The following is a 15,487-nucleotide window of genomic DNA, read 5'->3' as shown; positions in this document are numbered from 1 at the left end:
TGAGTATATTTATCCCCTTTTTGGCAGCCATATTTTAAATGTCATGTATTAATCTGGTATAAGTTATTAAAGATTCTTAAGAAATTTTCTTCACAAGTTAGTGTCTGATTTTTCTCACAATTTAGGGTATTATTTTCTTCAGATCAAAAATATCTTAACTAATTCTTGTAAGATGTTAAGCTGAATAAGCAAGAAAAGATGTTAGTATGATGACACAATGATTAGCAGTAGATTCCATATCAAATCTGATGATATCAGTATGATCATGCCAGTAATTGCCAATAGATTCCATGTCAATTCTGATGATATCAGTATGATCACACTAGTAATTACCAATAGATTCCATGTCAATTCTGATGATATCAGTATGATCACACTAGTAATTAGCAGTAGATTCCATGTCAATTCTGATGATGTCAGCAAGATCATGCCAGTAATTACCAATAGATCCCATGTCAATTCTGATATCAGTATGATCACACTAGTAATTACCAATAGATTCCATGTCAATTCTGATGATGTTAGCACAATTCCAAGCATTAGATTCCAAGTTCAGTCAGTTGATGTCAGTATGATCACACCAGTAATTACCAATAGATTCCATGTCAATTCTGATGATGTTAGCACAATTCCAAGCATTAAATTCCAAGTTCATTCAGTTGATATCAGTATGATCACACCTGTAATTAGATTCCATGTCAATTCTGATGATGTTAGCACAATTTCAAGCATTAGATTCCATGTTCAGTCAGTTGATGTCAGTATGATCACACCTGTAATTAGATTCCATGTCAATTCTGATGATGTTAGCACAATTTCAAGCATTAGATTCCATGTTCAGTCAGTTGATGTCAGTATGATCACACCTGTAATTAGATTCCATGTCTATTCTGATGATGTTAGCACAATTTCAAGCATTAGATTCCATGTTCAGTCAGTTGATGTCAGTATGATCACACCTGTAATTAGATTCCATGTCACTTCTGATGATGTTAGCACAATTCCAAGCATTAGATTCTGTGTTCAATCAGTTGATGTCAGTATGATCACACCTGTAATTAGATTCCATGTCAATTCTGATGATGTTAGCACAATTCGAAGCATTAGATTCCAAGTTCATTCAGTTGATGTCAGTATGATTACACCTGTAATTAGATTCCATGTCAATTCTGATGATGTTAGCACAATTTCAAGCATTAGATTCCATGTTCAGTCAGTTGATGTCAGTATGATCACACCTGTAATTAGATTCCATGTCTATTCTGATGATGTTAGCACAATTTCAAGCATTAGATTCCATGTTCAGTCAGTTGATGTCAGTATGATCACACCTGTAATTAGATTCCATGTCAATTCTGATGATGTTAGCACAATTCCAAGCATTAGATTCTGTGTTCAATCAGTTGATGTCAGTATGATCACACCTGTAATTAGATTCCATGTCAATTCTGATGATGTTAGCACAATTCGAAGCATTAGATTCCAAGTTCATTCAGTTGATGTCAGTATGATTACACCTGTAATTAGATTCCATGTCAATTCTGATGATGTTAGCACAATTTCAAGCATTAGATTCCATGTTCAGTCAGTTGATGTCAATATGATCACACCTGTAATTAGATTCCATGTCAATTCTGATGATGTTAGCACAATTTCAAGCATTAGATTCCGTGTTCAGTCAGTTGATGTTAGTATGATCACACCTGTAATTAGATTCCATGTCAATTCTGATGATGTTAGCACAATTTCAAGCATTAGATTCCGTGTTCAGTCAGTTGATGTCAGAATGATCACACCTGTAATTAGATTCCTTGTCAATTCTGATGACGTTAGCACAATTTCAAGCATTAGATTCCATGTTCAATCAGTTGATGTCAGTATGATCACACCTGTAATTAGATTCCATGTCAATTCTGATGATAATAGCACAATTCCAAGCAGTAGATTCCAAGTTCATTCAGTTGATGTTAGTATTATCACACCAGTAATTACCAATATATTCCATGTCAATTCTGATGATTTCAGTATGATCACACCAATAATTACCAGAATGATTACACCAGTAGTTACTAATAGATTCCATGTCAAATATGATGATGTCATTATGATCATACTAGTAATTAGCAATAGATTCCATATCCAGTTGGATTATGTCATTATGATCATACTAGTAGTTGACTGATGGCCATCGGACCATTTGCAACATAAGTTCCAAGTCAATCATGATGTCACTATGATCATGCCAGTAATTAGTAATAAAATCCATGTCAAAGTTGACAAATTCTATTTGATCACACCAGTAATTAGCAATAGATTTCATGTCAATTCTGATGATGTCAGTATGTCTACACTAGTAATTAGCAATAGATTCCATGTCCATTCTAATGATGTCAGTTTGATAACACCAGTAATTAGCGATAGATTTCAAGTAAAACCTGATGTCAGTATGATTACTCCAGTAATTACCATTAGATTCCATAGCAAATCTGATGGTGTCAGTATAATCACACCTGCAATAAATTCCAAGTCAAATCTGATGATGTCAGTATGATCACACCAGCAATAAATTCCAAGTCAGATATGTACAATCTGCATATCGCTTTTGCCACTGTACTGAAACTACTCTTCTAAAAGTAGTTAATGACATTCTCTCTGCTTTGGATAGTGGAAAGATTACAGTCCTCACCCTCCTTGATTTGTCTGCAGCATTTGACACAATAGACCATGATATATTACTTCACCGTCTCCAGCATGTATTTGTCATTCATGATACAGCCTTACTGTGGTTCAAGTCCTACTTGGTCAACAGGACACAAATTGTGTCTGCAAATGAAATACACTCCAGCCCAGTTAATATATGTTGTGGTGTTCCACAGGGGTCTGTTCTTGGACCTGTTCTGTTCATTCTATACACTCAACCACTCTCAAGTGTCATAGATCATCATCCAGTGTCTCACCAATTGTACGCTGATGACACCCAAATATACAAATCTAGCCACCCAACTGAAGTTGATGCTGCCATCCAAGGTGTAGAGAGGTGCATTTCTGATGTGAAATCATGGATGACATGTAACAAGCTGCAGATGAATGATGATAAAACTGAGGCCATTCTGATCACAACACAAAGACTTTCTCATTCACATCCTTTACCTCAAACAATAAATATCAGCAACACCAACATTAAATTCGCACAATCAGTACGAAACCTAGGTGTTACTCTGGACAGTACTCTCACATTGCACCAACATGTCATGAACATATGCAAGGCTGCATATCTTGAGCTGAGACATATCAGCTCCATTTGCAAATATCTTTCAGTTGATACCACTAAAACACTTGTATGTTCATTAGTACTTTCAAGACTGGACTATTGTAACTCAATTCTGTCTGGTTCATCTCTATATCTACTCCAAAAACTTCAAAAACTTAAAAACACAGCTGCTCGGATCATACTTAGAGTACCACGATCAGAACACACCTCCACACTGCTCTGTACCCTACACTGGCTATCCATTCAATCCAGAATCAAACACAAAATTTGTTCTCTGTGCTACGTTTCACTGATGGACTCTAGTCTAACATACCTATCTGACCTCACCCATGTGTAGACACCAGCAAGATACTTATGCTCCTCTTCTGACAATCGTATATTCATGATTCCCACTATGAAAACAAAGTCATATGGACAGCGTTCTTTTGCATACCAGGGCCCAGCAACGTGGAATAAATTGCCCACTGAACATAGACACAAAGACACAGTGATCACATTCAAGAGTGCTCTCAAAACTCACTTATTTGGACTGCAAGAACAAACTTAAAGACCTAATAATGTTTCGTACCTTAAATATTCTCAGCATGTTTTTTTATGTTTTTTAATTTCATGGTGTTTTTTGTTGTTATAATAATATCATTATGTATGGGTTTTTTATGTTATAGGTGTTGTCTAATGTTGTAAAGCACTTAGAGCTTCTAAAAATTAGATGCTATACAAAGTCCTCATTATTATTATTATTATTATCTGATGATCTCATTATCACACCAGCAATAAATTCCAAGTCGAATCTGATGATGTCAGTATGATCACACCAGCAATAAATTCCAAGTCGAATCTAATGATGTCAGTATGATCACACCAGCAATAAATTCCAAGTCGAATCTGATGATGTCAGTATGATCACACCAGCAATAAATTCCAAGTCAGATCTGATGATCTCAGTATGATCATACCAGTATTTAGCAAATAGGTTCCAAGACAAACCTGATGATATCCTATGATCACACTAGTATCTGACTGATGACCACTTGATATGCTAATAAATTAACTATTCAGTGAGCGAAATTAGATACACCTACAGGCACTTCTTACATCTACCATTTTCCTCCAAAAGCTGATTGTGTCAATCAAGAATAAGTTAATATAAATCTTTAAATTTTTTGCAATACTTCATCAGTTTTTGGATTGATAATGGGGAAAACCTGTCAATGGCAGCATACCATAGTAATCCTGATGTTTAATATCCAGATCATCTAATTGGAGGAGTTAGTTTTATTCCTTTCACAAAACTTAGATGAAATTGATGGATAAAGACTAGCGGCCTGCGTGAACAACTGAATGTGAACACAATTGATGGTTGTTGCCAAATGTTTGTTTCTACAAGGGCTATATAAAATGCTGTTTGGTCTGGATAGTGATATCCATGGGCTACATAAAATGCAGTGTACTGTAGATACAGTGATACCCAAGGGCTATATAAAATGCCATGTACTCTTGATAAGTGATACCCAAGGTCTATGTAAAATGTGTTGTACGCTAGATACAGTGATACCCAAGGGCTGTAGAAAATGCCATGTACTCTAAATACAATGATACCCAAGGACTGTGTAAAATGCAGTGAACTCTTTATACAATGCTAACCAAAGGCTATATAAAATGCAGTACACACTGAATATAGTGATACCTAAGGGCTATATAAAAGCAGTACATCCTGGGTAACCAAGTGCTATAGAAAATGTAGTACATGCTGTGTACATTGATATATAAATGCAGTAAACACTGGATACAGTAATGTCCAGGTGATTCAAATAATGATGGTAATAACCAGTATGTTATTGTATGTAATATCTTTATAGGTGGAGTTTACCATATATTGCACTTTAGAAATTACCTTGCAACAAAGTCTAAATTTTGTATAAAATTTACACTATCTCTTTGCTTTATTTTATAACAACCATTTATTTCAGAATGCTGCATACGAGTCCCGTAAACCTCTTGCTTCCTGGATTACAGACCTGTGTATGAGGGTGGACTTCTTCTCCCTATGGGCGGAGCTTATCATCAACAATGTGGAGAAGCTGATGAAACCTGTCCAGGCCCAGAAAGGGGGGACAGCTCCAGAGGAAGAAACTAAAGAGACACTACGAAGTCAGCCCTACAGTTTCTGGCTTTCTGGCTTCTTTTTCCCTCAAGGTTAATAAGATTTTTTTCCTTTGAATATATGTTTTGTTTTGGACAATTTATTGATGTACAGTTTCATAATTGTTTTATTACAGGATTTGATTTTGAAAAGTGGATGGTTTAGTTGGCTTGAAATGGTAATATTTCTTTGTTTTCAGTAGTTGTTACACTTTGAGGAGGAGGAAAAAGTGACTCAAACCATGCTCTAAATATCTCCCAGCATTTTTCTAAATCACTTTATTAAAATTTGGAATATTTACCAGTAAAAATCAATAATAGATAAGAGATATACTTTTTGGAGCACATCAAACATGCCATATATTATTAATTTGTAATTATGCTGTCTACTACTTGTAGGCTTCCAGTTAGGTCATATTGAATGGTAAACCTGTATTACAAATTATTTACCACACCTTTATGGTTTTCCAATCAAGTCAGATTGTATTGTAAACTAATATCAATTGTTCATTCTGTCCATGTGTGTTCAAGTCATGTATGGTGGGTTCATATCTCTTGCTATGCCAATGTGGGATGTGAGAAAGCTTTCCAGTAGCATCCTGTGGATCAGTGGGTCTTCCTAGAATTTTCCCAGGTTCTTCCTCCACCAAATATACTGGCTGCCATATATGCATTGAAAAATGGTATCAATTCATTAACCCCATCTGTCAATTTGTGCATCGTGAGGCTATACCCTACTTCCAACCTCTATAATGTCACTTTCATTTATGATACACCAACTATAATGTCAGTTTCATTTATGATACACCAAAGTATTACAGAAATGTGGACAGATGTAGCTCTACTGTGATATCAAATAATGTAGACTTTGTACTTGCATTAAAATGTACAGTGGGAAAAACTTAAAGATTGAGACCCAATTTGTTTAGGCCAAAAATTATCAGTTTCTGAACTGGAGTTTGTGTCCAGATTTTAGACTTTTTGGCCAGACATCTAAAGTAGACCAGTCCAGATTGTACACAGACAGGTAAACCTTTGAAAAAGTGGGATTTGTTTGAGATTTGGAGTAAAAAGTAGCCAGGATGTGAAAATCATGGGTCCATTATGCAAAATGAAACATACAAAGAAACAAAGTCCACTTTTTACCCTCCTGTATATGCACATGCTAAATAACCAATTGAAATAAGATGTTTTATTCACCTAAACGAAATTCTCTTGGAAGCAGATGCATATGGATGCATTCAGAACCAACCTCAAAAATGCATTTCTTACACCCATTTCAGATGAAAATGAAAAGAACCTCCTGGGATGAATTAGTTATACTTATAACAAGCAATTATATACCAAACATTTGTGATTTTCCAGTAAAGTCATATTTTATGGTAGACTAACATGCCATTTGTTTGCCAAAACTTTTCTTTATGGTTCCAAACAGGTCACATCACACATTGGAAAAAAAACCCGGTATCATTCAGTTTAATTATTTCTTCATTGTAGGTTTCCTAACAGGTGTCTTACAGAACCATGCACGAAAAGCAGAAATACCAGTTGATTCTTTGCACTTTGACTTCCATGTGATCAGCAGTCCTGATGACACTGTAGATCACCTTAGTGACCTTAAGTTTAAGACGTCTATTAGACAGACAGCTTTCAGAGTGAGTCAGCTTGTTTCATAATTTACACTACTTTCAAAGTCAGCTTGTTTTGTCATAATTAGTACTACTTTTCTCAGCTTGTTATGTTTAAATTATGCATATCTTTGATCCATTTTCACCAGCGATGTAATTTTACTTTCAGAGCGGTACGAGATTCAATTTAATGAAACTGATAGTTATGCTATCAGTGTATATGTCATATGTGATAAATTTAGTTTCTTTTCAGTTCTGTCCTCATGTGATTTCTGCATTACAGCTCCTAAACAATTAACCATTTCACTAGGTATATCACAATAAAATTGTGCTAAACTTAATTATACTGTTTAGTTTGAAAAGAACATTAAAAACACATCATTAGTTTAGTATAGTTAAACCAGTATTCAAGGATCAGCTGTTTAAAGCAATCAGTCTTGTAAAGAAAATTATTTGTAAGGTTTCTTGCTTAGCATTCTTATTGAAGTGAACCTCTTTGAAGCAACCACCTGTCTTTGAAGGCAATTTTTTGCAGTTTTCAGAGGTGGATGCTTAAAACAGGTTATATATAGTCTATTTTTGAATAAAAAGTATACAAAGATATGATTTATATAAAGTTTCAGTAGCTGAAAGATCAGCACACAAAATGTATGCCTGTACTTTCATTAGAACTTTACATGTGAAATGCTATAATTTAGGATGTAACCCCACCTGAGGATGGTGTGTTGGTCTTTGGTCTGTTTCTGGATGGAAGCCAGTGGGATCCAAAAGCCCACTCCCTTATTGATTCCCTTCCTGGATGTCGCTTTTCTCATCTTCCACAAGTACACTTCAAACCTGTCCAGGTTAGTAACACACAGACAGATGGATTCTTATATTGCATCATCTTTTATATGAAAGCAGTGATAGTTTTAACTTAGTACAGTGACCTAACTAGATTTGCATAATTACAACACTGTCAGGGTGACCAAACTAGATTTGCATACTTACAAAACTGTCAGGGTGACCAAACTAGATTTGCATACTTACAACACTGTCAGGGCACCCAAACTAGATTTGCATACTTACAACACTGTCAGGGTGACCAAACATGATTTGCATACTAACAACACTGTCAGGGCACCCAAACTAGATTTGCATACTTACAACACTGTCAGGTTGACCAAACTAGATTTGCATACTTACAAAACTGTCAGGGTGACCAAACTAGATTTGGGTTCCTGCAACACAGTAAGCATGACCAAACTAGATTTGGGTTCCTGCAACACAGTAAGCATGACTAAAGTATATTTTGGTTCCTACAACACTGCCAGCATGACCTAACTAGATTTGGGTAAATTCTGACAATTTGACATTACAGACACAAGTGGTTTCTTACCAAAGTAATGAGTGGTTATTTTAGGCCATCAAGTTTCATTAATTTGTAAATTGGATGGTTTTAATAATGTTTATATATTCTTAAAACATCCAATATTTCTCTGTTGATTTTACCAGGGTACAGCGTTATAAATTTTCTCTGTTGATTAGGCCAGGGGACCGCTTTATAAATTTTTTCTGTTGATTAGACCAGTTGACAGCTTTATAAATTTTCTCTGTCTATTGGACCAGGGGAAAGCTTTATAAATTTTCTTTCTTGATTAGACCAATTGACAGCTTTATCCATTTTCTCTCTTGATTAGACCAGTTGACAGCTTTATAAATTTTCTCTGTTGATTGGACCAGGGGAAAGCTTTATAAATTTTCTCTCTTGATTAGACCAGTTGACAGCTTTATAAATTGTCTCTCTTGATTAGACCAGTTGACAGCTTTATACGTTTTCTATGTTGGTTAGACAAGAGGACAGCTGTATAAATTCTCTGTTGATTAGACCAGTTGACAGCTTTATAAATTTTCTCTGTTGATTAGACCTAGGACAGCTTTATAATTTTCAAAAACTATGGAGTGGGATTATTATCTCACAAAGGTATGATTAGTAAATATATGCAAAAAATTTCAAAATGTGTGTTTGTCTGTGTGCATGAGAATCTATCTTTAGCAACAGATTATACAATCTTAAATTAGTTCAAATTTGATTTTTTTCAAGGGTACCAGCTTTTGTAATTTTTGTGAAAATGACATGTTCAAGAAAATTTAAATATGTTGATTAAGAAAAATGGTCTCATTGCATCCACAGAGGGACCATTGTTCATTAAGTCATTACATTAATGATTTTTAAGGACAAAAATTGGTATCCCATGAAAAATAGGGAATTCACAGTATACTCAAGTATTAAGGACTTCTTTCTTTTCCACTAGGATCCATTTTCTTAATACACCTAGATCATTAGTGATACTCATTTTTTTTTTCTTCTCAAATGTCCTTAATGCCGAGAAGGAAACAAACCAACAAAGTTTTATATGTGTGTAGTAGAAGAGAAATTCATTGTCATACAGTATACTTCAGCTTTTAAGACATAAATGATGATCCTATATTCTAGAATTTTGGTATTTTTAACTCTTTTGATGTAGATGACACTCAATTTACATTATAGATCCATTCCTGAGGTTCTTGGCATAAATCAAAGTTGGCCTAAATTGAAAGTAATGTAATTGCATGCAGATAAGCTTCACACAAGTCACATGACATCAGTTTGTTAAAAACGAGCAGAATGGCTAAAATTGAATGTTATTTCTTCGTTATAAATGGCATTAAAATGAAAACACATAAATTGAATTGACATAATTTGAGCATTACCTGTAATGTCAAGCAAGACTAGAAAATGACTATGTTTTTGGTAGAGTTCTGCATTGAGTTTGCAAATTCTACCAAATTTATCATTATTTGAGTTCATGCTACTAAGTTATTTTTACTCCTACATACACAGGTACACAGAATAAGAGGATTATAAAACTGAATATGAGAACTTTATGTAATAATTCTGATACATTTTTTTAATTTGAATTTTTATTTTTGTAGACCTCAAGCACTGATGCAGTTAATGACAATAAAAAGGATGACAAAAAGCAGGTATATGAGTGCCCACTGTATAGAACATCAGAAAGAGCTGGGACGCTGTCATCCACCGGACATTCCACAAACTTTGTAACAACTGTCGATCTTCCATCTGATTTGCCACCCAGTTTCTGGATTATGAGAGGTGTTGCTCTTCTGTGTCAACCAGATGAATAAGGGTCATATAATACAATCTAAACATGTTAATCTGTCCACCATTACCCAACTGTCACTTCAAAGGAAGTAATCTGTCTGCCATTATCCAACTATCACTTCAAACTAAGTAATCTGTCAGCCATTTTCCAACTATCACTTCAAAGGAAGTAATCTGTCTGCCATTATCCACCTATCACTTCAAAGGAAGTAATCTGTCTGCCATTATCCAACTATCACTTAAAAGGAAGCAATCTGTCTGCCATTATCCAACTATCACTTCAAAGGAAGTAATCTGTCTGCCATTATCCAACTATCACTTCAAAGGAGTAATCTGTCTACCATTATCAAACTATCACTTAAAGGGAAGTAATCTGTCTGCCATTATCCAACTATCACTTCAAAGGAGTAATCTGTCTACCATTATCCAACTATCACTTAAAGGGAAGTAATCTGTCTGCGATAATCCAACTATCACTTCAAATGAAAGAGAGTAGAAATGACTTCAGCTAGATATATTAAAATCAAATCTGTCAATATGGTTTATGAGTTTATCCAATGTGTTAATTGAAATGTTTCAATTGAATATAGTGAATTTAGACTGTCCTTTAATTTATCTTTTAGAAAAAGTATTATTTTGGTAGATCAGAATGGCAGTTCATAGGTATTATTCTTCAAACTTTCTGAGTACACAACTCAAGCTTAAAATCCAAAACTTTCCTGTTCATGTGGCTTGGATTAGAATGAAGTTTGTACTTTAGGGATCTTCTTAACTTGATCTTCTAACAGCAAGCAAAATTTAATTTATATAGAGATAATCCAAATAACATATGTGAAGGGTGGATGTGTTGTAATTCTGTTTCATTCTAGAGTGCAGATGTTTCAAGAATCAAGGGATTGAATAATATTAATCTTGAGTGTTTGCTGTGCATTCGAATACCTCTGAATGATAAAACATTCTTTTATATGGATGGATCTGTTTTAAAAACTCTTTAAGTCTCACTGTTGTGGGTGCTGCTCTGACAGATTAACCATCCTTGCATGTGTACCATAGTCCATGATGATCTTTAACCATCCTTGCATGTGTACCATAGTCTGTGATGATGATTAACCACCCTTGCATGTGTACCATAGTCCATGATAATAATTAACCATTCTTGCATGTGACATAGTCTGTGGTGATGATTAACCACCCTTGCATGTGTACCATAGTCAATGATGATAATTAACCATTCTTGCATGTGACATAGTCTGTGGTGATGATTAACCACCCTTGCACGTGTACCATAGTCCATGATGATAATTAACCATTCTTGCATGTGACATAGTCTGTGGTGATGATTAACCACCCTTGCACGTGTACCATAGTCCATGATGATAATTAACCATTCTTGCATGTGACATAGTCTGTGGTGATGATTAACCACCCTTGCATGTGTACCATAGTCCATGATGATAATTAACCATTCTTGCATGTGACATAGTCTATGGTGATGATTAACCATTCTTTCATGTGTAACATAGTCTGTGGTGATGATTAACCTTCCTTGTATTTTTTTCTCCATAGTCCATGATGATGGTTAACCATCATTGCATGTGTAACATAGTCCATGATAATGGTTAACCATCATTGCATGTGTAACATAGTCCATGATGATGATTAACCATCCATCCTTGCCTGTGTAACATAGTCCATGATGATGATTAACCATCCATCCTTGCATGTGTAACATAGTCCATGATGATGATTAACCATCCATCCTTGCCTGTGTAACATAGTCCATGATAATGATTAACCATCCATCCTTGCCTGTGTAACATAGTCCATGATGATGATTAACCATCCATCATTGCATGTGTAACATAGTCCATGATGATGGTTAATCATACATGCATGTGCAGAATGATTTTATTTTGACCAATACATTACAGTATTCCATAATTGTTCAGAAAAAAGCATTGATTTTTGTTTTTTACAAAATGTGTATTGCATTTATGTATAATATGACTTTAGTGTATACTGCTGATTGAAGTTGAAGTTTTCCTACATTTGTATGCATTTTGAAAATCTCAAAGTGATTTATTTTTAGGTGAAAATTATTTTATCTTGATGCATTGAACTTGTATATTTTTTCTATGCATATTTAATGCATAATTTAATCAAAGAATTCCAAAAATTTATTTTCAAAGTCTTTTTATTTATCATATATTCTTAGCTTATATATGTCTGTGATTTTTTTTAATCATTAAAGTATTTACAAGTCAGGTTTTAAAAATGATAGGATTAAAACTTTCTGCATGAGGAAATTTGTTTCCAAACATGGAATATGTCATCAAATTGAACAAAGATTTTTTCCTATCAAGATTATCAATATTTATGAAAAAATAAAATGTATTTATCTATTTTTTTAAAATGAGATTTATATTTCTGTTATATTGATCTGAGTTTGAAGACTGTCAAATGGTGTGTCACAAGTGTATTATTGAAGCTATTATCAAGGGATTGTGATATTTGATTCTTTATAGTTAGCTAAAATCACAGGATTCTGATCTTTCATTATTGTCAGATAGCTAACATCACAGGATTCTGATTTTTCATTATTGTCAGATAGCTAACATCAGTGGATTATATCTTTTGTTTATTTGCAGGTAGCTAAAATCACAGGATTCAGTTATCTGATTTTTTTGCAGATAATAGCAACTCACTCATTTTGGGTTAAAGGTCATATGGAAGAGTATATTTTACAGATAAAAGCATGTGCAGATTTTAGCAGGTTTTGTATTTCAGACCCCATGGGAGGGTTTTTCAGGTATTTTTTACACTATAATATGAAAACAAAATGAACCTTGTTGAGTTGTTTGAAACTAGTTACACACTTCCTATATTCAAATAATCTAGTAATATCAGTTGCTGTTTGTGTATAAAACTTTTGTTTTCTGAGGTTATTAATTTCCTGTGAATAGATATTGATTTTTACATAAAATTGTGTGTTTTTCTGTGCATGAATATTTATAAATTAATTCCATCCAAGATATGAAATGTGATGATAATAAAAATATGCATATAAATTTTTGTGGCAAGTATTTAAAGCTAGATTGAAAATTATTGACAGAGGATTCCTATTTGATTTTATTCAGTATTTTTGAAGCTATGAAGCCATTAATACAAATATGTACTAATTCAGTTGATTTTTATTCACATTTGTCCGTATTTGAAATGAACTGAATAAAGTTTAAGAGCTACATTGGAGTCATTGTGTTAAACATTTGACCCTACCATTATTATCAAAGCCAAGTCATAATAATTTAATTAGGGTTGACCTTGAAGTCTTTTTCCACTGGTATTGCCTCAAGAATGTAAAAATCGGCTATCAGAATTGTTCAAGAGAACCACAGTAATTCACTTGTTAGATTGCTGGTTTTGTAATCTAATAGTCATGGTTTTGGTACCTGTCCAAGGCATCTGAGAGTGGCTTTCCTTGTGTGTCCTTGGGAATGGCACTTAGCTTCCATTTCCTTGGCATGATATAGCCAATAATGTGTTCAAAGTCCCATTAAATAACATGCAAAAAACCTACTGTATTGTTGAACTTTAGCATGTGTGTAATGCAATACAACCAATAAGACATGTTTTTCTATGGAAACCAAAGATCCAACATACATGCAGAAGTTCGGTGTTTTTCTGCCCAAACTGTTTTGTGACTACGGGATCAGAAGACAGAAAGCTTGGGTTTTAGAGCAAGTTTTCATCCAGTCAGTGAAAAATAACCATACAGAATTCCTCATATATACCACATGTACTTGTTTATAAGTTGTCCAACTACAAACTGCACAAAGCCAGATCTGCTTTTAGGTAATGTGCCAGTTTGTTAGAAGTCATCAGGAAACAAAAAAACATTGACCTTGATCTGCTGGCACATCATGTGATGGTAGATCAGTTTCTTTGTTGTTTGCAGTGGGACACTACTTGTACATGAGTATATTTGCTAATTAGACATTTCATGCCCAAACTCATGATTTATTGTTTCATGATCACTGATTTGCACATCATCAAACCATTCTGGCACAAAAACTGAAATAAGACTCAAGATTCCCAAAATTCCAAACCATTCCTACAGTATCTTTTAATCAATGAAAATTCTCTAAATATGTTAAACCAGCAATATGAATTTTGAAATCTGGTTTACTTTCATTTCAGTAAAGTTAATGAAAAATTAGTTTTAGAATTGTTATTAAATTAGTCCAGATTTTGTGCTATAGACACTTCATGACTACGCTGGAGGGGTACGTTACAATAAAACTTGCTACTCTGTATTTTTATGTGAATCAGCTTTAATTTTGATTTGCATAAGGATTTATTGACATTTTCTTTCCTATACCTTTTAGAAAATGACTGAACTGTTTGAAGTAAATCCCTCTTTATCCTTTAAACCAAAAAGACTATTCTCAAACATGGTTGAGGCAGATAACAGTTGCATAATACCTGACCCTCGTACATTATATAAAACTGATTATTGAAGCCCGTCTGCCATTTTACACCTTATTCAATGTACATCATACATTTAAGATGATGTCTGCATGTGTAAGTTTCAGTTAAAAACAGTTATTTATCAAGTTTGAATGCAAATTTCTTAAGGCTTTGCAAAAACCTTGAGTGCCTGATTTGGACATTTTATAGTTCGTCAAAAGGAGGGACAGTTTTGTAAACATGTGCAAAATATTTCTGTTTCTTCTTGCATGTCTCAGAAAAGCTTTTTTTACCTAGTCATGAAAAACAAAGCCTTATCTTATGTCACATGTTTCGGCTCAAATAAACAGTAACACAAGAAAGAGTGAAAACAACAAGCTTTGAAAAAAATATAATTTATTTTCCATGAAAAATTCTGTAAAAATGAAATAATATGAACTTACGGTTTTATAGAATCAAATCCAAAAATAATCCAAGAATAATTCACAAATAAAATTTTTGAAGTTCTAATAACAAAATGTTCTGACGATTTCAAGATTGAGTCTCGACAAAGAATCCAAGATGGAAAACGATGACGGATGCTGTAATCTGTAGTTTTGAAGTCTACAGTTCCTTGTAGAAACAAGAATTATCACTCAGGTTTTTTATAGCTGAATAAATTTTTATAAAAGCTGTCCTTATTCAACAATTGCACATGAGCACATGCATTTTCCAGAAAAATAACAGAATTAATCTTTTTGAATCCAAATAATTTGAAATAACTCCAATCCAAGTACTTTGAAATAACTCCAAACAGCACAACATACAACTTCCAGTGTAACAGCCTAACTTTTA

At 33.9% G+C, this 15,487-nt stretch overlaps 1 protein-coding gene across 1 annotated transcript in view; it reads left to right on the top strand.

Moving 5' to 3' along the window:
* LOC149804702 (dynein axonemal heavy chain 6-like) overlaps window positions 1–13,428 on the top strand; it is a 393,112-nt gene extending 379,684 nt beyond the window's left edge. The window contains exons 82-85 of the mRNA XM_089933221.1: window positions 5,242–5,467; window positions 6,911–7,068; window positions 7,740–7,886; window positions 9,997–13,428. Of these exons, the coding sequence (XP_089789347.1) occupies window positions 5,242–5,467; window positions 6,911–7,068; window positions 7,740–7,886; window positions 9,997–10,209 (744 nt within the window). The 3' untranslated portion in view covers window positions 10,210–13,428. The remainder of the gene's footprint in view (window positions 1–5,241; window positions 5,468–6,910; window positions 7,069–7,739; window positions 7,887–9,996) is intronic.
* The last annotated feature ends 2,059 nt before the right edge of the window (window positions 13,429–15,487 follow it).

This window comes from Sinohyriopsis cumingii, chromosome 2 (assembly GCF_028554795.1).
Source record: "Sinohyriopsis cumingii isolate HCF-2022 chromosome 2, ASM2855479v2, whole genome shotgun sequence".
Classification (NCBI taxonomy): Eukaryota; Metazoa; Mollusca; class Bivalvia; order Unionida; family Unionidae; genus Sinohyriopsis; species Sinohyriopsis cumingii.
Note: the sequence above shows the minus strand (reverse complement) of the source record. Positions and strands in the feature narration are given on the sequence as shown.